Here is a 25,381-nt window from a genome sequence, read left to right on the forward strand (position 1 = left end):
CCTTCTCACAGAGCCGGAAGATAGAAGCCAGGTGAGTATAAGACGAAAGAAGACTTCAAAGGTGGTAGAAGACTTCAGATCTTCACTGAGGTACCGCGCAGCGGTAACGCTGCGCGCCATTGCTCCCACATTCACACACACTGACAGCACTGTATGGGTGCAGGACGCAGGGGGGGACTCCCTGGGCAGCAATAATAAACCTCAAGGGACACTGGCTGACATATATATATATATATATATACTGCGGAGGCAGTATATTAAATAAACCCCCGCCAGTATAAAGAGTTTGAGCGGGACTGAAGCCCACCGTTGAGCGGGCGGAGCTTGATCCTCCAGCACTAAACAGCGCCATTTTCTCCACAGCACGCTGCAGAGAGCTGCACCCCGGACTCTCCCCTGCTGAACACAAGTACAGAGGGCAAAAAGGAGGGGGGGGGGCACATTTATTTGGCGCAGTGAGTGTATATTGATATATAAAAGCGCTGTACAGACTGGGTTTTTGTCCCTGTGTCCAGTGGCGCTGGGTGTGTGCTGGCATACTCTCTCTCTGTCTCTCCAAAGGGCCTTATTGGGGAATTGTCTCCATATAAATATATCCCTGAGTTTGTGGGGGTGTCAGTACGTGTGTGTCGGCATGTCTGAAACGGAAGGCTCATCTAAGGAGGAGGTGGAGCAAATGATTGTGGTGTCGCCGTCGGCAACGCTGACACCGGATTGGTTGGACATGTGGAATGTTTTAAATGCAAATGTGTCCTTATTACATAAGAGATTGGAGAAAGCAGAGTCCAGGGATAGAACAGGGAGTCAATCCATGGCTTTTACTGTGTCATAGGGCCCTTCAGGGTCTCAGAAACGTCCCCTGTCCCAAGTAGCAGACACTGATACCGACACGGAGTCTGACTCCAGTGTCGACTACGATGATGCGAGGTTACACCCAAGGGTGGCCAAAAGTATTCATTACATGCAGGGCCGGCTCCAGGCATGTTCGACTGGAGCGGCCGCGCGGGGCGCCACTCTTTTAGGGCGCCGCACGCTGCGGCCGCCATATTCCTGCCTGGAGCCAGCCTTCAAACTGTGTGTGTGTGCGCGCAGCGCGCTGTGCGGCGCCTGCGTCTGACGTTAGACGCCGGCGCCGCGCAGCGCAGACGGAATCGTTCATCCGTCCAGCCGCCCGCCCGCCTGCCTGCCTGCCTGGGCCCACAGCAGTACTCCCCCTCCCGGCTCCCAGCACCGCAGTCCGCAGTGACAATGCCATGTAAGTTAAAATCTGCACTGTGGGGGCATTATATATCTGGCACTGTGGGGGCATTATGTTTATTCATGTGGGGGCATATCTGCACTGTGGGGGCATTATATATCTGGCACTGTGGGGGCATATCTGCACTGCGGGGGCATTATATATCTGGCACTGTGGGGGCATATCTGCACTGTGGGGGCATTATATATCTGGCACTGTGGGGGCATAGCTGCACTGTGGGGGCATTGATTCTTGCACTGTGGGGGCATATCTGCACTGTGGGGGCATTATATATCTGGCACTGTGGGGGCATATCTGCACTGTGGGGGCATTATATATCTGGCACTGTGGGGGCATATCTGCACTGTGGGGGCATTATATATCTGGCACTGTGGGGGCATAGCTGCACTGTGGGGGCATTATGTTTCTTGCACTGTGGGGGCATATCTGCACTGTGGGGGCATTATGTATCTGGCACTGTGGGGGCATATCTGCACTGTGGGGGCATTATATATCTGGCACTGTGGGGGCATAGCTGCACTGTGGGGGCATTATGTTTCTGGCACTGTGGGGGCATATCTGCACTGTGGGGGCATTATGTATCTGGCACTGTGGGGGCATATCTGCACTGTGGGGGCATTATATATCTGGCACTGTGGGGGCATATCTGCACTGTGGGGGCATTATATATCTGGCACTGTGGGGGCATAGCTGCACTGTGGGGGCATTATGTTTCTGGCACTGTGGGGGCATATCTGCACTGTGGGGGCATTATGTATATGGCACTGTGGGGGCATATCTGGCACTGGGGGCATTAATGTATCTGACACTGTGGGGGGCAATAATGCATCTGGCACTGTGTGGGCACTTATGCATCTGGCAATATGTGGGCATTTATGTATCTGGCACTGGGGGGATTTATGTATCTGGCCCTGTGGTGGCATATCTGGCACTGTGCGGGCATTTTTATATATGGCACAGTGGGGACATATCTGGCACTGTGTGGGCATTTTTATATCTGGCACTGTGTGGGCACTTATGTATCTGGCACTGCGGGGGCATCATGTATCTGGCACTGTGGGGGGCATATCTGCACTGTGGAGGCACTTATGTATCTGGCACTTTGGGGGCATTTATGTATCTGAACTGTGGGTGCATATCTGGCACTGTGTGGCCATTTATGTAGCTGGCACTGCTGGGGGGCATGTCACGTGTAGCTGGCACTGCTTGGGGGCATGTCATGTAGTGTTCCCGCTAGGCGTCTGTGGCTAGGCAATGTGTCTCAGTGCTGTGCCTGGCGCAAAGTGTATAGGAGGTTCTACCTGGTGCAGTGTGTATTAGCTGCACTACTGTGTGGTGTAATGCAAATTGCCACTATTATGTGGCCACGTACCTTCCCCACGAAGTAACTCCCATTAATTTTTGCGGCGCGCCTTCGGCGCGCACTGTCCATGCTTTGACATATAGGTGTGGGAACAACAAGCAGTATGTACATCATTTTGCCCTCCTAACTTAAAAATGTGCCCTCCCTGTGATCAGCACCATGCCCTAAAAAGTGAACACTATCCTGTGTAGCTGGCACTACTGGGGGGCATGTCATGTGTAGCTGGCACTGCTGCGGGGCATGTCATGTGTAGCTGGCACTGCTGCGGGGCATGTCATGTGTAGCTGGCACTGCTGGGAGGCATGTCATGTCTATCTGGCACTGCTGGGAGGCATGTCATGTCTATCTGGCACTGCACATTATGTGTATCTGGCACTATACTGGAGACATTGTGTGTAAGGAACACTACTGTGGCTATGTGTAAGGCTGCTAATTGTGTGAAAATATTTTTACAGTTTGATGATATGAAGTTACGAGTCCACGCCCACTTTTCCAGAGGCCACACCCACTTTTCCGGGAGCGCGCGCGCCTTCGGCGCGCGCATGGGGGGGGGGGGGGCGCTTTTACATTTTCTCGCTCAGGGTGCTAGTAGGCCTGGAGCCGGCCCTGATTACATGATTATTGCAATAAAGGATGTTTTACATATCACAGATGACCCCTCTGTCCCTGACACGAGGGTACACATGTTTAAGGAAAAGAAACCTGAGGTAACCTTTCCCCCATCTCATGAGCTGAACGCTTTATTTGAAAAAGCTTGGGAAACTCCAGACAAGAAACTGCAGATTCCCAAGAGAATTCTTATGGCGTATCCTTTCCCCGCACAGGACAGGTTACAGTGGGAATCCTTGCCCAGGGTGGACAAGGCTTTGACGCGCTTGTCCATAAAGGTGGCGCTACCGTCTCCAGACACGGCAGACCTCTAGGATCCTGCTGATCGCAGACAGGAGACTACCTTAAAATCAATTTATACACATACGGGGGCCTTACTCAGACCAGCAGTAGCGTCGGCATGGGTATGTAGCGCAATAGCAGCATGGGCAGATAACTTGTCATCTGACATTGACACCCTAGATAAGGATAGCATTTTATTGACCTTGGGACATATAAAAGACGCAGCGTTATATATGAGAGACGTTGGGCTATTGGGTTCAAGAGCCAATGCCATGGCAATTTCTGCTAGGCGAGCCCTGTGGACCCGCCAATGGACGGCTGATGCCGATTCAAAGAGACATATGGAAACTTTGCCTTACAAGGGTGAGGTTTTATTTGAGGAGGGCCTCGCGGACCTAGTTTCCACAGCTACCGCGGGTAAATCTTTTTTGCCTTATGTTCCCCCACAGCAAAAGAAAACACCTCAATATCAGATGCAGTCCTTTCGGTCGCATAAGTCCAGAAGGGGCCGGGGCTCTTCCTTCCTCGCCAGAGGTAAGGGTAGAGGGAAAAGAATGCCTGCTACAGCTAGTTCCCAGGAACAGAAGTCCTCCCCGGCTTCTACAAAATCCACCGCATGACGCTGGGTCTCCACTGCGGGAGTCCGCGCCGGTGGGGGCACGTCTTCAACTCTTCAGCCAGATCTGGGTTCTGTCAGATTTGGATCCTTGGGCGATAGAAATTGTATCCCAAGGCTACAAACTGGAGTTCGAAGAAGTGCCTCCTCGACGATTTTTCAAGTCGGGTTTGCCAGCCTCTCCCCCAATGAGGGAAATAGTTTTAGCTGCGATACAAAAGCTGTGTCAACAGCAAGTGATTATCAAGGTTTCTCTAGTGAACAGGGGAAAGGGGTACTATTCAACTCTATTTGTGGTCCCGAAACCGGATGGCTCGGTCAGACCCATTCTGAATCTAAAATCCCTAAACCTGTATCTAAAAAAGTTCAAATTCAAGATGCAATCTCTCCGGACAGTGATCTCCAGCCTGGAAGGGGGGGATTTTATGGTGTCACTAAACATAAAGGATGCATACCTTCATGTCCCCATTTATCCTCCTCATCAGGCACACCTGAGATTCGCTGTACAGGACTGTCATTACCAGTTTCAGACGTTGCCGTTTGGGCTTTCCACGGCCCCGAGGATTTTCACCAAGGTAATGGCGGAAATGATGGTTCTCCTACGCAGGCAAGGAGTCACAATTATCCCATACTTGGACGATCTCCTGATAAAAGCGAGATCGAGAGATCAGTTGCTGAAAAGCGTGTCACTCTCCCTGAGAGTGCTGCAGCAACACGGCTGGATCCTAAATCTGCCAAAATCGCAGTTGATTCCAACGACTCGGCTATCATTTTTAGGCATGATTCTGGACACGGAAAAGAAGAGGGTTTTTCTCCCAACGGAAAAAGCCCAGGAACTCCAGAGCATGGTCAGAGACCTGTTAAAGCCAAAAAGAGTGTCAGTTCATCAATGCACTCGAGTACTGGGAAAAATGGTGGCGGCCTACGAGGCCATACCCTTCGGCAGGTTCCATGCGAGGACATTTCAGTGGGACCTTCTGGACGAATGGTTGGGGTCCCATCTACAGATACATCAGAAAATAAGCCTGTCCCCCAGGGCCAGGGTGTCTCTCCTGTGGTGGCTGCAGAGTGCTCACCTTCTAGAGGGTCACAGGTTCGGCATTCAAGACTGGGTTCTGGTGACCACGGACGCGAGCCTCCGAGGGTGGGGAGCAGTCACACAAGGAAGAAATTTTCAGGGACTGCGGTCGAGCCAGGAGGCTTGTCTACACAGCAACGTGCTGGAATTAAGGGCCATATACAACGGCCTACGACAAGCGGAGACTCTTCTTCGCGACCTACCTGTTCTGATTCAATCAGACGTCACAGCAGTGGCTCATGTAAACCGCCAAGGCGGAACAAGGAGCAGAGTGGCAATGGCGGAAGCAGCCAAGATTCTTTGCTGGGCGGAAAATCACGTAAGCGCGCTGTCAGCAGTCTTCATTCCGGGAGTGGACAACTGGGAAGCAGACTTCTTCAGCAGACACGACCTCCATCCAGGAGAGTGGGGTCTTCATCAAGAAGTTTTTGCAGAGATAACAAGTCGTTGGGGGCTTCCTCAAATAGACATGATGACGTCACGCCTCAACAAGAAACTTTGGAGGTATTGTTCCAGGTCAAGGGACCCTCAGGCGGTAGCGGTAGACGCCCTGGTGACACCATGGATGTTTCCTTCGGTCTATGTCTTCCCTCCTCTTCCACTCATCTCAAAAATACTGAGAATCATAAGACGGAGAAGAGTCCAGACAATACTCATTGTTCCGGATTGGCCTCCGAGGGCCTGGTATTCAGATCTTCAGAAAATGCTCACAGAAGATCCGGGGCCTCTTCCTTCCAGGGAGGACCTGTTGCAGCAGGGGCCCTGCGTGTTCCAAGACTTACCACGGTTACGTTTGACGGCATGGCGGTTGAAAGCCAAATCCTAGCTAGGAAAGGTATTCCGGGGGAGGTCATCCCTACTCTGATAAAAGCTAGGAAGGAGGTGACGGCGAACCATTATCACCGTATCTGGAAGAAATATGTATCTTTGTGTGAATCCAAGAATGCTCCTACGGAAGATTTTCACCTAGGCCGTTTTCTCCACTTTCTGCAGACAGGAGTGTATATGGGCCTAAAGTTAGGCTCTATTAAGGTACAGATTTTGACCCTGTCATTATTCTTTCAGAAGGAATTGGCTTCTCTCCCAGAAGTCAGACTTTTGTAAAGGGCGTGCTGCACATCCAGCCTCCTTTTGTGCCCCCAGTGGCACCATGGGACCTTAACGTGGTGTTACAGTTCCTTAAATCACACTGGTTTGAACCTCTTCAAACAGTTGAGTTGAAATTTCTCACTTGGAAAGTGGTCATGTTGTTAGCCTTGGCATCTGCGAGGCAGGTGTCTGAATTGGTGGCTTTGTCTCACAAAAGCCCCTATCTGATTTTCCATGTGGATAGAGCGGAGTAGAGGACTCGTCCTCAATTTCTGCCTAAGGTGGTTTCATCGTTTCATATGAACCAACCTATTGTGGTGCCTGTGGCTACGGGGGACTTGGAGGATTCCAGGTCTCTTGATGTAGTCAGGGCCTTGAAGGTTTATGTAGCCAGGACGGCTTGGGTTAGGAAAACAGAGGCACTGTTTGTCCTGTATGCAGCCAACAATGCTTCTAAGCAGACAATTGCCCGCTGGGTCTGTCACACGATTCAGCAGGCTCAATCTACGGCTGGATTGCCGGTACCAAATTCGGTAAAGGCCCATTCCACTAGGAAGGTGGGCTCTTCTTGGGCGGCTGCCCGAGGTGTCTCGGCATTACAACTTTGCCGAGCGGCTACTTGGTCGGGTTCAAACCCTTTTGGTAAATTCTACAAGTTTGATACCTTGGCTGAGGAGGACCTCATGTTTGCTCAATCGGTGCTGCAGAGTCATCCGCACTCTCCCGCCCGTTTGGGAGCTTTGGTATAATCCCCATGGTCCTTACGGAGTCCCCAGCATCCTCTAGGACGTAAGAGAAAATAAGATTTTAAACCTACCGGTAAATCTTTTTCTCCTAGTCCGTAGAGGATGCTGGGCGCCCGTCCCAGTGCGGACTAAATTCTGCAAGACTTGTATATAGTTATTGCTTACATAAGGGTTATGTTACAGTTTTGATCAGTCTCTGGCTGATGCTGTTTATTTCATACTGTTCACTGATTCGTATGTTCCAAGTTGTACGGTGTGGATGGTGTGGGCTGGTATGTATCTTGCCCTTAGATTAACAAAAATCCTTTCCTCGTACTGTCCGTCTCCTCTGGGCACAGTTCTTTAACTGAGATCTGGAGGAGGGGCATAGAGGGAGGAGCCAGTGCACACCCATCTAAAGTCTTTATAGTGCCCATGTCTCCTGCGGAGCCCGTCTATACCCCATGGTCCTTACGGAGTCCTCCGCATCCTCTACGGACTAGGAGAAAAAGATATACCGGTAAGTTTAAAATCTTATTTTCTCTTAGTCCGTAGAGGATGCTGGGCGCCCGTCACAGTGCGGGCTGTATCTGCAGTTTTGTTATAGTTACGCTCATGTTGCATTGAGTTCAGTCAGTTGTGACTGTTGTCGGTCATGCCGTTGCATGCGTTATTGTTGCCATGTTAGTTATGGTTACACTCTTGTGGTGTTTCTTTTCTGTCAGGCTGTTGCTGACGTTGTGCATGCCATGGCATACGGTGTCTTATTATTGTTTGTGTTGACACACTGGTTGTGTTACATATTCTCTCAGCATGTGGCTGTGTATTGTTCATACCGTTGGCTGGTATTCTATTGAATGTCACGTTCTGGGTATGTTCGTGGTGTGAGCTGGTATGAGTCAGGAAAACAGTCCGCCAAACGTCCAGGGGGTGGGCAGCGCCACAAGGTGTCTCCAAAGGTACCTTGTGGCACTGCCCACCCCCTGGACGTTTGGCGGACTGTTTTCCTGATTGCCTGGAAGGGAATTCGATCAGAGGAGCCACCAGCAGGGTATTTCCCGGGGTACCCTGCCTTTATTTGACACCTGCGGCTCCTCCACCTGCATCCGTAGGATCACATTCCCCCCATGGCCTGTTCCCAGTCCACTTGTTTTTTTATGTATTGCTTGTTTTTAGACATTGCATGTTAGTATTGTATTAAATTCCATTTTATTTGCCATACCAGTGTGTTTCAACATACACTTTCACACCTGGGTATTATCCACATACATAGGTGACCGTAAGAGAGACCAGCGCCATTGTAGAGAGAGCACACCCCCTATCCCAAAGTGTACTTACTCATGATAAACTGTTGTTACCTCTGCAGTAATACTGGTAGTATAGGACCTCATTGGTTCTTCCAGAATTTGATGTGTAGCATATCTAGGCGTCAGCCCAGCATATGGATTCTAACAGGCGAGGTTCATGTGCGTGGTTTAGATCTTGTTACATACAGTATAAGGATCTTTTTGCCTTTCATTGTGAATTTGAGCGCGAGTGCCCATTTTTCCTTAGTCAAGCATAAAATATGAATACATGTGTGCTGTAGTTAGGTCCATTTTAGGTATTTATAATCCTTACACCCCCCCCCCCAAGCTATAGGGGTATATTCAATTGCTGTCGAATCTGCCGTCTTGTCAGAAAGACTGCAGTTTTCGACTATTTCAGGTCGGAAGGGATTCCGACCTATTCAGTCCTCGGAATAGCCGCCGATCCGCGTTCTTCTGTCGGAAACGGGGCCAAATCCGTCAGGTTTTGGTCCCATTTCTGACCATCTCGATCCGACTTTTAAAAAAGTCGGATGGAGATGAGGGTGCTGAGAGCAGCGGGGAGACGGGGGTAAAGGAGCGGATACAGCAGCGTAGCCAGAGGATGAGGCACCACCGCCGCTCACAGCAGCATCCTCCTGGCTCCAGCAAGCGAGGTCATGCTTGCTGCTGCCTTGGTGGACGCTGCTGTGAGGTCTAGCTCGGTGACACGGTTATGGAAGATAGGAGTTAACACGTTTTCTCTGACGTCCTAGTGGATGCTGGGTACTCCGTAAGGACCATGGGTATAGACGGGCTCCGCAGGAGACTGGGCACTCTTAAAAGTAAGATTAGGTACTATATCTGGTGTGCACTGGCTCCTCCCTCTATGCCCCTCCTCCAGACCTCAGTTAGTATCTGTGCCCGGCCAGAGCTGGATGCACCCTAGGGGCTCTCCTGAGCTTCCTAGAAAAGAAAGTATTTGTTAGGTTTTTTATTTTCGTGGGACTGAGGGGAGAGAAGATGGGGCACTACCGCCGTTCATGGCAGCGTCCTCCCGGCTCCAGGAAGCGAAGTCCCGCTTGCTGGAGCCGGGTTGATGCTGCTTTGAGGTCTGGCGGCAGTGCCCCATCCTCCAACTACGCTGCTGTAGCTGCTGCTCTCCCCCTCTTAGCACCTGTGTCTCAATCTGACTTTTTTTAAACACCCAGTCCACAGCTGATTGGTCGAGAAATGCCCTCCCACACAGGTTACATCCAATGGGAGGCTTTGCCCTTCGGCTGCTGTGTGTTCCCAGTGTAGGATGTGGCTGATGGAGCTGCAGCTCCACGACCACACCCCAAAATAGGCCCACTGCATCTGCAGCAACATACACTCAAACAATTTACACACACAAATTGGTACAAATTCAAAAAGGGGGCGTGACCATGTGTAAAGTGGTGGGACCACGTCCCTTTTCCTTTACTTTCAATGGAAGTCTGGAGAGCCAAAAATCGGTACAGACCATAAAAAAAGGTACTGTACCTGCTAAAAAGGTACAGTTGGAGGGCATGCCACTGCATCTGCAGCAAGTCTCTGCGTTGTAGATAGGACGCTGCAGTAAAAGGATTTTTTTTCCCTATGTCCTGCTGCCAGTCCGCCTGCCCCCTCCGGCATCAACAATCCCCACTCCCTAGCCGCGGCGCAGGTGGAACAAAAGCTGCTGCGGCCACCAGCATAGATGTGTATGAAAGCGGCACAGCGGAAGGCTTTCATAGCCCTCCGTGCGCCGCATACTCTCTGAGCCCCGGAGCCTCCTCTGTGCATGATGTCACAGGAGTGCCTCCCCGCCACACCCAGATCCCCAGAAGCCCTGACTCCGCAACACAGCACCTGGGCTGCTGGCCTGGAAGCCCCAAGATGGCTAATGTAACGGATAGAGTGGGTGATATTGCAGAGGGTAATGTCTGGACGCTGAATCAATGTAAAAGGTGACAGTGCTGTGCAGTGCAGTGGGTGTGCAGTGTCACTGACACTGCACAGCACTCTCACCTTTTACATTGATTCAGCGAGTCAGTCAGTTCTGCCAACCAGTCACTATTGTTAGCGCCGGTGTCCCAATGTGCCGCATTACAGGGGAGTAGACGCACTAAATAAACTACAGCTCCCAGCAGTCGTTAGCGCTAAGGCCTGCTGGGAGCTGTAGTTTATTGAGTGCATCTTCCTTATAAAGCTGCACGTTGGGACACCAGCGCTAACAATAGTGACTGGCTGCTTGGCTGCTGTTCGAGTCTCCGGGAGAACCACTGCCAAAGGGAGGACAGTACCTCCGGGCCCCATCCGCGGCACCCCCTTACACTTATCACTTCTTTAGCACTGCCTTGTCACTTCTCCAGGCCTAAATAATACATATGCCCCAATATTGTTGCTTAGTACAAACAGTGATGTGAATTATTATTATTATAATTATTATATTTATATTTTTATTGTGGTGGTTTGGCTCTAGTCATAAGATAAAATAGGGGTTAACTACCCAGTTAAACATCTTATTACTTATTTAATGCAGGAATTAAACCTGTGTTAAATTTAGTTTGTATGCCCAATTTACCCACATGGTTCCTTTTTTTTGTTATCATTATCTGCATCTTAAGCTTAATAATGTTTTATAATTATACTATGTGGATATTATTTATATTTTTATTTTATTATTCCTGATTCATTTTCTTTTTATCTTTTAGGGCTCAATACCTGTTTACTTCAAAAAGATATTATTTAACCATACAAACATACAACTGAAACGTAAGTATGTTGTTGTGTGTCTGATTTTTTTAAATTTATATTATGTTTCTGTTTTTGTCCGTGTTATACTGTGTTTACAGATATACTAAGAGTAGATTATATATTAGGATTTAAGTATCTATTTTTTTGTTACTAGAGCAGTTTGAGAGGTATCCAAAGTGAAATTACGCCAAGTACCTCACATGTAACAGTAATATTCTATGAGGAGAATTTAATTAGCCATGGTAATATACCGCAGCTAATTGGTCCCCCAGGTCTATTCAGTTAGCCCCCGCAGGCTGCACTTAACAGGGATTTCTTTTCAGGCCTGAGCCGACCCGGAAAAAAAATCAATAAATAAGATACATACAAGATAAATCATCGGGCGCACTCTTATTGAAGTGATTACATCTGAAGATATGCAAATGCTGCTCCCCAATAAGTATTTGTGAATACCAAATAAATGAAATATAATTAATGCAGATGGGGAGAAAACTCACCAGTGGGTGTGCATAAGATTATTAATCAAGCATATAAAAAGATAAGAACAAAAACATCAATTTAATATACAATCATAAATTCCTAAACACACAATTTTTTAATCTAAAACAATAACAAATGCTCCCTTGTATAGCGAATAAATGCGACCAATGTCACTAATAAGGATAGTGAAATCACTATATTTAACTTATAGGTCTGGATATAATCCCTGTTTCGCCCGTTAAAAGGGTAATTTGTCAGGAAAGAAAAAGGGCTTGAATTGAATAGTCCTAGATATGAAAGGCCGAAGCTGCCACCTTTTTTTTCAAGCCCGCTAAATTAAATTACATGTTCTAATTGAATTTCCTCATACTGTATATGGGAGAACACTTTATGGTGTGGTTCTGTATAACAGAAATAATTGTTGCTCCCTTCTATCCTATTAATGTGTTAAAGTGCGGACTTGTATGTTGTTCTGTGACGAGAGTCTTTCTCAGCATTTAAAACAAAAATATAAAGCTACCAAACTGGGCTACAGTAAGTAAAATAAAAACATGGCATGAGAGCGATTATAAAAACAAGGTTTTCTTATACAGAGCTGAAAACTTCCACACATCTCTAGGCGTACAGGGATACTTCTAAAGGAGTCACAGGGATGTGCAATCTTATTAAATGACACACTGGCTCCCTCTTAAGCTCATAGCCCAGATCTGTTATGTATCTGAAACGTTTAAGAGGATAAAGAATTCCACAGAAAATGTGGGGAAACCCCCCCCCCCCCCCCCCCACAGCTACATAGCTACAGTATAAACGTATTCACTTTGTGGCTGAGTGAGGGAGTCTATGGGGTATATGCAATTCCAGGCGAATTGCGGCACTTTTTCGCCCGTTTTTAAATTCGACACAATTCGACCGTCGAATTCCGGCAGGTGGGTGCCGGAATTCGACATATTCAATAAAAAACTAATTCGACAGTCCCGCTGTCGAAAAACGGCCGATTTGACGGATTTTGATTAGATTTTTAAAAATGTTTAAAAAACGGTAAAAAAAAACGAAAAAAATTTGCGTGGGGTCCCCCCTCCTAAGCATAACCAGCCTCGGGCTCTTTGAGCCGGTCCTGGTTGCCAAAATACGGGGGAAAAATGACAGGGGATCCCCCGTATTTTAACAACCAGCACCGGGCTCTGCGCCTGGTCCTGGTGCAAAAAATACGGGGGACAAAGAGTAGGGGTCCCCTGTATTTTTTGTACCAGCACCGGGCTCCACTAGCTGGACAGAGAATGCCACAGCCGGGGGTCACTTTTTTATACAGCGGCTGTGGCATTAAATACCCAACTAGTCACCCCTGGCCGGGGTACCCTGGAGGAGTGGGGACCCCTTCAATCAAGGGGTCCCCCCCCCCAGCCACCCAAGGGCCAGGGGTGAAGCCCGAGGCTGTCTCTCCCCCCCCCCCCCATCCAAGGGCTGCGGATGGGGGGCTGATAGCCTTGTTGAAAATTTAAGAATATTGTTTTTTTTTGCAGAAGAACTACAAGTCCCAGCAAGCCTCCCCCGCAAGCCGGTACTTGGAGAACCACAAGTACCAGCATGCGGGAGGGAAACTGGCCCGCTGGTACCTGTAGTTCTACTGCAAAAAAAATACCCAAATAAAAACAGGACACGCACACCGTGAAAATACAACTTTATTTCACACATGCCGACACACATACTTACCTATGTTGACACGCCGACTCTGGCCACGTCTCCAATGTCGACGTCCGGGGTACCTGAAAATGAAATTATACTCACCTGATCCAGTGTCCAGTTCTTTTATTATAATCCACGTACTTGGCAAAACAAAAAAAAGCATTTACCCGAACCAGATGGACTGAAAGGGGTCCCATGTTTACACATGGGACCCCTTTCCCCCGAATGCAGAGACCCCCCGTGACTCCTGTCACAGAAGGTCCCTTTAGCCAATCAGGAAGCGCCACTTCGTGGCACTCTCCTGATTGGCTGTATGCGCGTCGGAGCTGTCAGACGCGCATCGCACAGCCCCCTCCATTATCTTCAATGGTGGGAACTTTGCGGTCAGCGGTGAGGTCACCCGCGGTCACCCATGTTCACTACATAGATAGTGAATTATGATTGGTTGGAGCTCTGCCTGTTCCTGTCAAAACAGTGGCAGGCATTTACAGATAGCAAGGTTGTACAACCCCATTAATCACATCCAAAATTCAGTTGTTGTGTTGTTTTTTTTTTTCTCAAGACAACACAGCAAGCCAATTGGTTTTGTAGGCTGCAGCCTACTTCCTCGGGGTTCATCTTTATACTCCTTTGTTTCTTCTAAATTGTATTTCTTCTCAATCTTGCAAACTAGTTTTTTTTCTGTTATTAATAACCTAATTCTGCAAATGGGGTTTGTCAGGAATTTTTTTTTTTTTGTACCGTTTCTCTCACCTCGAACCTCCTGTTAATAATGACATTACACTACAGACAGTGTATGTGTAGTATGACGGCTCAGTGAGACTCTAGGTGGGTACTAGAGTTTCCCCTCCCGGGCCGGGGCAGTCTGCAGCAGTGCGTACACACTGAGCGATATGCAAACGATATCGTTCAATGACGTCACGCCACGGCCGGGCCGTGCATGCTGTTTTTGGACGACAATACAAATTGAGCTGCATGCACAGCCGACAGCGAGTGTTGTTAACGACCCGCGGGGCCACGCATCGCTCGGCGGCATACACACTGGCCACTATAGTAATCAAAGTCGTTCAGGAAGGGCAAAATGAGCGACGTTGTTTACTATTATCGGGTGTGGTATACAAGATAGTGTCTAGTTAGACAGTCAATAGATAGACACCATATGTTAGACAGACATTAGGTCGACAGGGTCAAAAGGTCGACATAAAAAAGGTAGACACCATGTTTTTTGCATTTTTGTGGTTTGTGTGGATAGTTTTGTCATCTGGGACCCCCAATTGTGGAAAGGCATACCCTTGCGGGGCTTGCCACGCTTCGGGCTCGGTGGCTCGCTGCGCTCGCCACAAGATTTATAACCAGCTCTATGCATCAGGCAGATCGCAGCCCAGCGAGGGCCTTCGGCCGTCTGGCATGCGCCGGCGTACTACAGCGTCGGCACATGCGCAGTAGGGACCCGTTCACTCGGCTGCGACAAAAAGCAGCGAGCGAATGGGTCAGAATGACCCCCATTGAGCTAAACTATTTTAAGTGTTGAAATGAAACGCTATGTAAGTTTGCATCGCACTGCAGTTTCAGTATTGTCTAGCTGGCTACATTGCTTAGAGAGGGCCTGCCACGTCTCACTTGAAGTATGTGTTACTTAGTACCTTACAATGTAGCGATGCCCCCTAATGCTCCCACCATTGCGGTGTGGATGAAATCTTTCTCTTACGTCCTAGAGGATGCTGGGGACTCTGTAAGGACCATGGGGTATAGATGGGCTCCGCAGGAAACATGGGCACTATAAAGAACTTTAGATGGGTGTGCACTGGCTCCTTCCTCTATGCCCCTCCTCCAGACCTCAGTAAGATCATGTGCCCAGAGGAGACTGGGTGCATTACAGGGGAGCTCTCCTGAGTTTCTCTGAAAAAGACTTTTGTTAGGTTTTTTATTTTCAGGGAGCACTGCTGGCAACAGGCTCCCTGCATCGTGGGACTGAGGGGAGAGAAGCAGACCTACTTAAATGAGAGGCTCTGCTTCTTAGGCTACTGGACACCATTCGCTCCAGAGGGTCGGAACGCAGGTCTCGCCCTCGCCGCTCGTCCCGGAGCCGCACCGCCGTCCTCCTCACAGAGCCGGAAGATAGAAGCCGGGTGAGTATAAGAAGAAAGAAGACTTCAAAGGCGGCTGAAGACTTCAGATCTTCTCTGCGGTAACGCTGCGTGCCATTGCTCCCACACGCGCACACACACACAGCGGGCACTGAAGGGCGCAGGGGGGGCGCCCTGGGCAGCAATATTAAACCTCTTGGGACTGGCTAAAGTATATAGATATACTGCGGAGGTAGTATATTAAATAATCCCCCGCCAGTATTGTAAATTTGAGCGGGACCGAAGCCCGCCGCCGCTTGAACCTCCAGCACTAACCAGCGCCATTTTCTCCACAGCACACTGCAGAGAAGCTGGCTCCCCGGACTCTCCCCTGCTGAACACGGTGACAGAGGGCAAAAAAGAGGGGGGGGGGGCACATTTAATTGGCGCAGTGAGTGTATATACATATATTTGTATAAAAGCGCTGTTTAACTGGGAATTCTGTTTACAGAGTCAGGTGGCGCTGGGTGTGTGCTGGCATACTCTCTCTCTGTCTCTCCAAAGGGCCTTATTGGGGAATTGTCTCCATATAAATGTATCCCTGAGTGTGTGGGGGTGTCAGTACGTGTGTGTCGGCATGTCTGAAACGGAAGGCTCATCTAAGAAGGAGGTGGAGCAAATGATTGTGGTGTCACCGTCAGCAACGCCGACACCGGATTGGTTGGACATGTGGAATGTTTTAAATGCAAATGTGTCCTTATTACATAAGAGATTGGACAAAGCAGAGTCCAGGGATAGAACAGGGAGTCAATCCATGGCTTTGACTGTGTCACAGGGCCTTTCAGGGTCTCAGAAACGTCCCCTGTCCCAAGTAGCAGACACTGATACCGACACGGATTCTGACTCCAGTGTCGACTACGATGATGCAAGGTTACACCCAAGGGTGGCCAAAAGTATTCATTACATGATTATTGCGATAAAGGATGTTTTACATATCACAGATGACCCCTCTGTCCCTGACACGAGGGTACACATGTTTAAGGAAAAGAAACCTGAGGTAACCTTTCCCCCATCTCATGAGCTGAACTCGTTATTTGAAAAGGCTTGGGAATCTCCAGACAAGAAACTGCAGATTCCCAAAAGAATTCTTATGGCGTATCCTTTCCCTGCGCAGGACAGGGTACGGTGGGAATCCTCGCCCAGGGTGGACAAGGCGCTAACGCGCTTGTCAAAAAAGCTGGCGCTGCCGTCTCCAGACACAGCAGCCCTCAAGGATCCTGCTGATCGCAGACAGGAAACTACCTTAAAATCAATTTATACACATACGGGTGCTTTGCTCAGACCGGCAATAGCATCGGCTTGGGTTTGTAGTGCGGTAGCAGCTTGGACAGATACCTTGTCAGCTGACATTGATACCCTAGATAGGGATACCATTTTATTGACCTTAGGTCATATTAAAGACGCAGTCTTATATATGAGAGACGTTGGGCTACTAGGTTCAAGAACCAACTCCATGGCGATTTCTGCTAGGCGAGCCCTGTGGACCCGCCAATGGACGGGTGATGCCGACTCAAAGAAGCATATGGAAGTTTTACCTTACAGAGGTGAGGATTTATTTGGGGAAGGTCTCGCGGACCTGGTTTCCACAGCTACCGCGGGTAAATCTACTTTTTTACCTTATGTTTATCCACAGCAAAAGAAAACTCCGCAATATCAGATGCAGTCCTTTCGGTCGCATAAGTCCAGAAGAGGTCGGGGCTCTTCCTTCCTCGCCAGAGGTAAGGGTAGAGGAAAAAAACTGCCGGCTACAGCTAGTTCCCAGGAGCAGAAGTCCTCCCCGGCTTCTACTAAATCCACCGCATGACGCTGGGGCTCCACTGAGGGAGTCTGCACCGGTGGGGGCACGTCTTCGACTCTTCAGCCACGTCTGGGTTCAGTCAGACGTGGATCCTTGGGCAATGGAAATTGTATCCCAGGGTTACAAGCTGGAATTCGAGCCTCCTCGCCGGTTTTTCAAATCGTCTTTACCAGCTTCTTCCCCAGAAAGGGAGATAGTTTTAGCTGCAATTCAAAAACTGTGTCAACAACAAGTGGTTGTCGAGGTTCCCCTGGTTCAACAGGGAAAAGGGTGCTATTCAACCCTATTTGTGGTCCCGAAACGGGATGGCTCGGTCAGACCCATTCTAAATTTAAAATCCCTAAACCTGTACTTGAAAAAGTTCAAATTCAAGATGGAATCGCTCCGGGCAGTAATCTCCAGCCTGGAAGGGGGGGATTTTATGGTGTCACTGGACATAAAGGACGCATACCTTCATGTCCCCATATATCCCCCTCATCAGGCGTACCTGAGATTCGCTGTACAGGACTGTCATTACCAGTTTCAGACGTTGCCGTTTGGGCTTTCCACGGCCCCCGAGGATTTTCACCAAGGTAATGGCGGAAATGATGGTGCTGCTGCGCCGGCAGGGAGTCACAATTATCCCGTACTTGGACGATTTCCTGATTAAAAGCGAGATCGAGAGATCAGTTACTGAAAAGCGTGGCGCTCTCCCTGGGAGTGCTGCAGCAACATGGCTGGATTCTAAAACTACCAAAGTCACAGTTGGTTCCAACAACTCGGCTATCTTTCTTAGGCATGATTCTGGACACGGAACAAAAGAGGGTTTTTCTCCCAATGGAAAAAGCCCAGGAACTCCAGAACATGGTCAGAGACCTGTTAAAACCGAAAAGAGTGTCGGTCCATCAATGCACTCGAGTACTGGGGAAAATGGTGGCGACCTACGAGGCCATCCCCTTCGGCAGGTTTCATGCGAGGACGTTTCAGTGGGACCTTCTGGACAAGTGGTCCGGGTCCAATCTTCAAATTCATCAGAAAATAAGCCTGTTCCCCAGGGCCAGGGTGTCTCTCCTGTGGTGGCTGCAGAGTGCTCACCTTCTAGAGGGTCGCAGGTTCGGCATTCAAGACTGGGTTCTGGTGTCCACGGACGCGAGCCTCCGAGGAAGGGGAGCAGTCACACAAGGAAGAAACTTTCAGGGGATATGGTCAAGCCAGGAGGCTTGTCTACACATCAACGTACTGGAATTGAGGGCCATATACAACGGCCTGCGTCAAGCGGAGAATCTTCTTCGCGACCTACCTGCTCTGATTCAATCAGACAACGTCACAGCCGTGGCTTATGTAAACCGCCAAGGCAGAACAAGGAGCAGAGTGGCAATGGCGGAAGCCACCAGGATTCTGCGCTGGGTGAAAAATCACATAAGCGCTTTGGCAGCAGTCTTCATTCCGGGAGTGGACAACTGGGAAGCAGACTTCCTCAGCAGACACGATCTCCATCCAGGAGAGTGGGGACTTCATCAAGAAGTTTTTGCAGAGATAACAAGTCATTGGGGACTTCCTCAAATAGACATGATGGCATCACGCCTCAACAAGAAGCTTCGGAGGTATTGTGCCAGATCAAGGGACCCTCAGGCAGTAGCAGTGGACGCCCTGGTAACACCGTGGGTCTTTCAGTCGGTCTATGTGTTCCCTCCTCCTCCACTCATCTCAAAGATATTGAGAATCATAAGACGAAAAAGAGTGCAGACCATACTCATTGTTCCAGATTGGCCTCGAAGGGCCTGGTATTCAGATCTTCAGGAAATGCTCACAGAATATCCGTGGCCTCTTCCTCTCAGAGAGGACCTGTTGCAACAGGGGCCCTGCGTGTTCCAAGACTTACCGCGGTTACGTTTGACGGCATGGCGGTTGAACACCGAATCCTAGCTGGGAAAGGCATCCCGGAAGAAGTCATCCCTACTCTGATAAAGGCTAGGAAGGAGGTGACGGCGAAACATTATCACCGTATCTGGAGAAAGTATGTATCTTGGTGTGAATCCAAGAATGCTCCTACGGAAGATTTCCATCTGGGCCGTTTTCTCCACTTTCTACAGACAGGAGTGGATATGGGCCTAAAATTAGGCTCCATTAAGGTACAGATTTCGGCCCTATCAATTTTCTTTCAGAAGGAATTGGCTTCTCTCCCAGAAGTCCAGACTTTTGTAAAGGGAGTGCTGCACATACAGCCTCCTTTTGTGCCTCCAGTGGCACCATGGGACCTTAACGTGGTGTTACAGTTCCTAAAATCTCACTGGTTTGAACTTCTTCAAACAGTTGAGTTAAAATTTCTCACTTGGAAGGTGGTCATGTTGTTGGCCTTGGCATCTGCAAGGCGGGTGTCCGAATTGGCGGCTTTGTTTTACAAAAGCCCCTATCTGATTTTCCCTGTGGATAGAGCAGAATTAAGGACTCGTCCTCAATTTTTGCCTAAGGTGGTTTCATATGAACCAACCTATTGTGGTACCTGTGGCTACGAAGGACTTGGAGGATTCCAAGTCCCTGGATGTAGTCAGGGCCTTAAAAATGTATGTAGCCAGGACGGCTCGGGTTAGGAAAACAGAGGCACTGTTTGTCCTGTATGCAGCCAACAAGGTTGTCACTCCTGCTTCTAAGCAGACTATTGCTCGCTGGATCTGTAACACGATTCAGCAGGCTCATTCTACGGCTGGATTGCCGTTACCAAATTCGGTAAAGGCCCATTCCACTAGGAAGGTGGGCTCTTCTTGGGCGGCTGCCCGAGGCGTCTTGGCATTACAGCTTTGCCGAGCGGCGACTTGGTCGGGTTCAAACACTTTTGAAAAATTCTACAAGTTTGATACCCTGGCTGATGAGGACCTTATGTTTGCTCAATCGGTGCTGCAGAGTCATCCGCAGTCTCCCGCCCGGTCTGGAGCTTTGGTATAATCCCCATGGTCCTTACGGAGTCCCCAGCATCCTCTAGGACGTAAGAGAAAGTAAGATTTTAAACCTACCGGTAAATCTTTTTCTCCTAGTCCGTAGAGGATGCTGGGCGCCCGTCCCAGTGCGGACATCTTTCTGCAAGGCTTGTATATAGTTATTGCTTACATAAGGGTTATGTTACAGTTGAGATCAGTCTTTGGCTGATGCTGTTTTGTTCATACTGTTAACTGGTTACGTATATTCCATGTTATACGGTGTGGATGGTGTGGGCTGGTATGTATCTTGCCCTTAGATTAACAAAAATCCTTTCCTCGAACTGTCCGTCTCCTCTGGGCACAGTTCTCTAACTGAGGTCTGGCGGAGGGTCATAGAGGGAGGAGCCAGTGCACACCCATTCTAAAGTTTATAGTTTTATAGTGCCCATGTCTCCTGCGGAGCCCGTCTAAGTCCCCAGCATCCTCTACGGACTAGGAGAAAAAGATTTACCTGTAAGTTTAAAATCTTATTTTTACACCCTGTATGCCAATCCAGAATATTAACTATGTTGACGGACTCATGCTTGCCTTCTACAGTTTCCGTAGTAAAGTTGCCATGGTGACAAAGAAGTTGTCGTCGTAACTGCTGTTCGGTATTGAAATACACTGTGTAGCGAGATTTCATGCTGCTCCAGGGGTAGGGAACATTTTGTAGGACAATGATGGGGATCCTTTGGCACGTCAGCTGTTGTTGAACTACATTACCCAGCATGCCCTGCTACAGTTTGCTATTTGGCCACGCTAAAACTGTAGCAGGGCATGCTGGGACATGTAGTTCAACAACACCTGGAGTGCCAAAGGTTCCCCATTACTGCTGTAGGACATGCAGTGTAACCTAAGTAAAACAGGGCTCGACAAGTCCTAAGGACCAGGTCACCATGGCCCCTAGATTTTGCTGTCTAGCTACCATATGATGCAGGGAGGGAGGAAGCAGATACTCTTGAGCCCCAGTGGAGATTCGTGGGTGTACCTGTACTGTACTGCAGCGGCCATTTCATACACAGGAATGCATGTGCTGAGTGTCCGTCCCAGCCTGCGTGGGTATGGGTCGTTGGGTCGACAGTCGTTAGGTCAACAGTCATTAGGTCGACCACTATTGATTGACAGGGTCATTAGGTCGACAGGTCAAAAGGTCAACATGAGGTTTGATGTTTTTCTTTTTTTGGTGTCGTTTTCTTCGTAAAGTGACGGGGAACCCCAATTAGTGCACCGTGTCCCCTCCCATGGCTCACTTTGCTCGCTATGCTTCGGGTAAGGTGTCTCGCTCTGCTAACGCTGCACTCGGCACAGGTTACCGTTCCCAATTGTAGTCCACGTGGATCGTAAAGTATGAAAACGTCCAAAAATGAAAATAAAAAAAGTGAAAGACTGAAGTCGACCTTTTGAACTGTCAACCTAGTACATGTCGACCTAATGACCATGTCAACCTAATGACCCTGTTGACCAATAGTGGTTGACCTAATGACTGTTGACCTAAGTGGTGACGACGTAATGACCGTATCCCGCCTGCGCTGACTGCTGTACCTGTCCATCCCAGCCGGCTCTGACTGCTGTCTCCAATCTCCGGCTGCATCGAGCTCCCCGATAAGAGGGTCTATGCATGGCCGGGGATTGCAGTTTAGGAGTGGGTAGAGATGTGGCTACACATTGGGGAATTGTTTGCCCGAGGTGTTGTTGCGGAAGGGTGGTTTGCCTGGCAATACCCCTGTAGGTGTGTACCTGTAGGGGTTGGTTGCCTGGGGGGGTTAGCTTATCAATGTGGCCACAGGGGGTGGGGTGTTTGTTGTTGTTGTTTGCCCGAAGGGTAGCAGCACAGCAGTGTGGCTGCGGAGGGCAGGTTTGCCTGGGGGTTACCTCTTTAGTTGTGGGGTGGCGAGACACTGCCCAGTAATGTGGCTTTGGGGTGATCTGGCTCCTACACTTTCATCCTGGTTCCTATATTTTTGAAAAATTTGGCAAGCCATGAAGCACAATGTATTTCAACTACCAGTATCTGCTTATAATCCTCAAATTCATTGTGTGCGCAGTTCTATTGTGGCTTATAGCATGGGGTGCAAAGATATGTTCTACTGGCTGTGTCCTGCAGGATAGTGGAGTTGTTAATACATTTTCTTTCTTTAACAGTTGAAAAATTTGATTGTCCGAAGCCAGTGAAGATCACTGTGGCATGGTATCTGAAATATAACCAGTGTTACAATAAGTTTTCCACCGTAGAAGTAAGTATCCACATGAAACAAGTTGAGTGATTTTAACCTACACATCTACTGGGAATTAGATGTAACTAACAGACCAATGATTTCTGTTAATGACGCTAACACAGTGAATAAAGGGAATTTTCCTGAAATTAGCCTCTGCCAATATTTGCATATTTTCAGAAATGAACAAAAACTTGAAAATAGACATAGGGGGTCATTCCGAGTTGATCGCTAGCTGCCGTTCGCAGCGCAGCGATCAGGCAAAAAAATTGGCATTTGTGCGCATGCGTATGCACCGCAATACGCAGTCGCGTCGTATGGGTACAATGAGCATTGTGTGTTTGCACAGAGTCTAACGAAGATTCCAGTCGCACGGCCGAACGCAGGAAGATTGACATAAAGTGGGCGTTTCTGGGTGTCAACTGACTGTTTTCAGGGAGTGCTTAGAAAAACGCAGGCGTGTTTGGGAAAACGCAGGCGTGGCTGGGCGGGTGTGTGACGTCAAAAGCCGTCCCTCCGTCGTTAGAATCAATGCACACGAAGAGTAACTACAGGGCTGGTCTTGTTTTGCACAAAATGATTTTGCAGGCGCTCTGCTGCACAAGCGTTCGCACTTCTGCAAAGCCAAAATACCCTCCCCAGTGACAATGCGTTTGCACGGCTGCTAAAAACTGCTAGCGAGCGATCAACTCGGAATGAACCCCATATTCTCTAATTAAAGTATAAACATATGGGGAAATATGGTGGTGTAAATAATAAATGGCCAATGCAAAGTCTACAGTGACAAGTTAAGCCAGTAGGAGACAGGGTAGACAGACAGACAGCAATCAGCTGTTGTAAAAGCAAATAGAATCTTGTCCAGGCAGGTAAGTGGGATGTGACGGAGGGGTACATCTGTATCACTTTACAGGTAGGTAGGTAAGTTTGTATTTTATTAAGGTAGCAAAAGTCCTACTGGCTTAACTGGTGAAAGTGCCATTGCCCTATCAAGCTATGCTATTTTTCAGAAGCCAGTGCTATAGAGGGTTTATGCTCAACAGTATAGCTTTAGTGTAACAATAATATGCCATGGTCCGAATTTATGAGTAACTAGAATGCTAAGGGCCTGATTCTGAGTCGCACACAACTTGGAATGCGGCCGCATGTAGCGTGTTGCTGCATACTGTGCATGCGTCAGAGGCTGCATATGCATTTTTGCCAGCCTGCACATCTGTTTCTCTGCTGCCACTAAATGGATGTTTCTGGGTGGTAACTTTGTGGCAGCAATGTGAATGCAGTGAGAACCATCTCATGGGTGGGCGTGTAGCTAAGTAACTTGTAATTGTCTCTGGTATTGTATGCAATCTGGATGCCAAATTCAGATTTATTTCCTGTACTCAGCGTGGGGTAGGGGGATGTGCCCATGATGATGATGACAGCTGCTCTCTCTTACGGAAGAGGGCGGCGATCACATAAGCATTCCGTTTTCCAATTCATTTGCTTTCCATTCGCAGTGGGAAGTTGCATACAGTCTTATGACTGAATCAGGCCATAGTCCTATAACACCACCATTTGTTGTTTCTATGTCTGTTTCTACAGTCCAAAGTATAGGTATTTTCTGTATATTTTATAGGATCTGCCAAGGAAAACTGAGGTGCGCGATTTTGTCTTCAAGAATGACGGAGCCATGGAAACTATAGATTGTGATAAAGACAGCCATTCAATCACTTTGCATAATGTAAGTGTTTTATCATGTTGTACTTTATTGTTGGGAACCTTTATTCGCTTCTTTTAGTATAACAGCGCAAGAAAAGTTCAAAATAAAATGGCAGATGTGAAACAAATACATAAAAGCATTACAAAGCAATGGAAAAGGGGAATGGTACCTAAGACACAACACTGCAGCTTTATGAGTTCATACAGAAGAAATACTTCTGATATCATCCAGCTATCAAGTCACCTGTATTAATCAGAGGCAGTGAATGGGGTCCAGAATATACATAAAACCACATTATGCTTAATAATGTTGTACATCAAGATCAAGTAAATTCATTCTTATTATTTTACATAGGTCTATAACCCACTTGGAGATTAAATAATGTGCATATGACCTTCAGTATCCTGGTATGGTAGATGTCTCTTCTATACTAAACTGGGGATTACAGATATTTTAGTTACTCCTGGGCATTTTTAGGTCATTTCCCACTGATTGTTGCTGACACAGTATGTAATTTGACAGATTTCGCATAGGTGATTATGGTAATTGTTAAAGGGATCTTGAGAAAATAGGAAACTGAAAGTCTTCTACAATAAGGCATTCTTTTTTTGAAAGAATAAACACAGAAATGCAAACGTTTTGCATCTCATTTTAGGGTTAGACTGGCTTTGTTTGTATACCTCTGCTGTAAGAGGTCTCTTGGCTCTCAGTTGTTGGGCTCAATCAACTAAATAGTGACCATTAGTTTATGTATTATAGGGGCTCATCCTTAGGAAAAGGTTTTCATGTTGCAAATGGAGCATAACAAGAGAAACCTGATATAAATGACAGCAGATTGATCGCTTGATCTACACACAGGCCCGGCGCTACCCGCTCAGCAAGGTCTGCAAAGCAGGGAGGCGCCGGGTCGGAGAGGCGCTCTCCCCGCTCTGCGACCTTGCTGATGTGCACTGCTGCCGGCTGCCTGTCACACTGACAGGCAGCAACGGCGCCGGCAGAATGAAGAACAGCTCCCTTCTCCCTGCCTCTTTACTAACGGTGCCGAACTGCGCTGCCTGCCTGTTGCTGCCGGACGCCGCTGCTGCCAGAGCCTGTCACACATATCACAGGCAGCAGCTGTACCAGCAGAATGCAGAGTGGTGCATGCGGCGCCCCCACCAGTGAAACCAGGAAGGCGACACTAGCACAGCTCCGAGTCCTGTCCTGAGCTCCGCCTCCATAGTGGGCTGCTTTCAATCAAAGAGAGCTGCAGCGCGCAGTAGCTGAGACCCACGTGTGGGTGGGTAAGGAGGCACTGCTTATACTGCACATATCTGGTAAGTGACAGGCCGGGGATTTAGAGCATTTGTTTTTTCTAATTTAGCTATTCTTCTCTAACGTCCT

General features: G+C 48.4%; 1 protein-coding gene across 1 annotated transcript in view; it reads left to right on the forward strand.

The window, feature by feature from the left end:
* The window catches only part of TMEM87B (transmembrane protein 87B), a 113,668-nt gene that overhangs the window by 22,913 nt on the left and 65,374 nt on the right, over positions 1 to 25,381 (forward strand). Inside the window, exons 2-4 of the mRNA XM_063918102.1 lie at positions 11,024 to 11,084; positions 22,232 to 22,323; positions 23,915 to 24,019. Of these exons, the coding sequence (XP_063774172.1) occupies positions 11,024 to 11,084; positions 22,232 to 22,323; positions 23,915 to 24,019 (258 nt within the window). The remainder of the gene's footprint in view (positions 1 to 11,023; positions 11,085 to 22,231; positions 22,324 to 23,914; positions 24,020 to 25,381) is intronic.

Source organism: Pseudophryne corroboree, chromosome 4, assembly GCF_028390025.1.
Source record: "Pseudophryne corroboree isolate aPseCor3 chromosome 4, aPseCor3.hap2, whole genome shotgun sequence".
NCBI lineage: Eukaryota > Metazoa > Chordata > Amphibia > Anura > Myobatrachidae > Pseudophryne > Pseudophryne corroboree.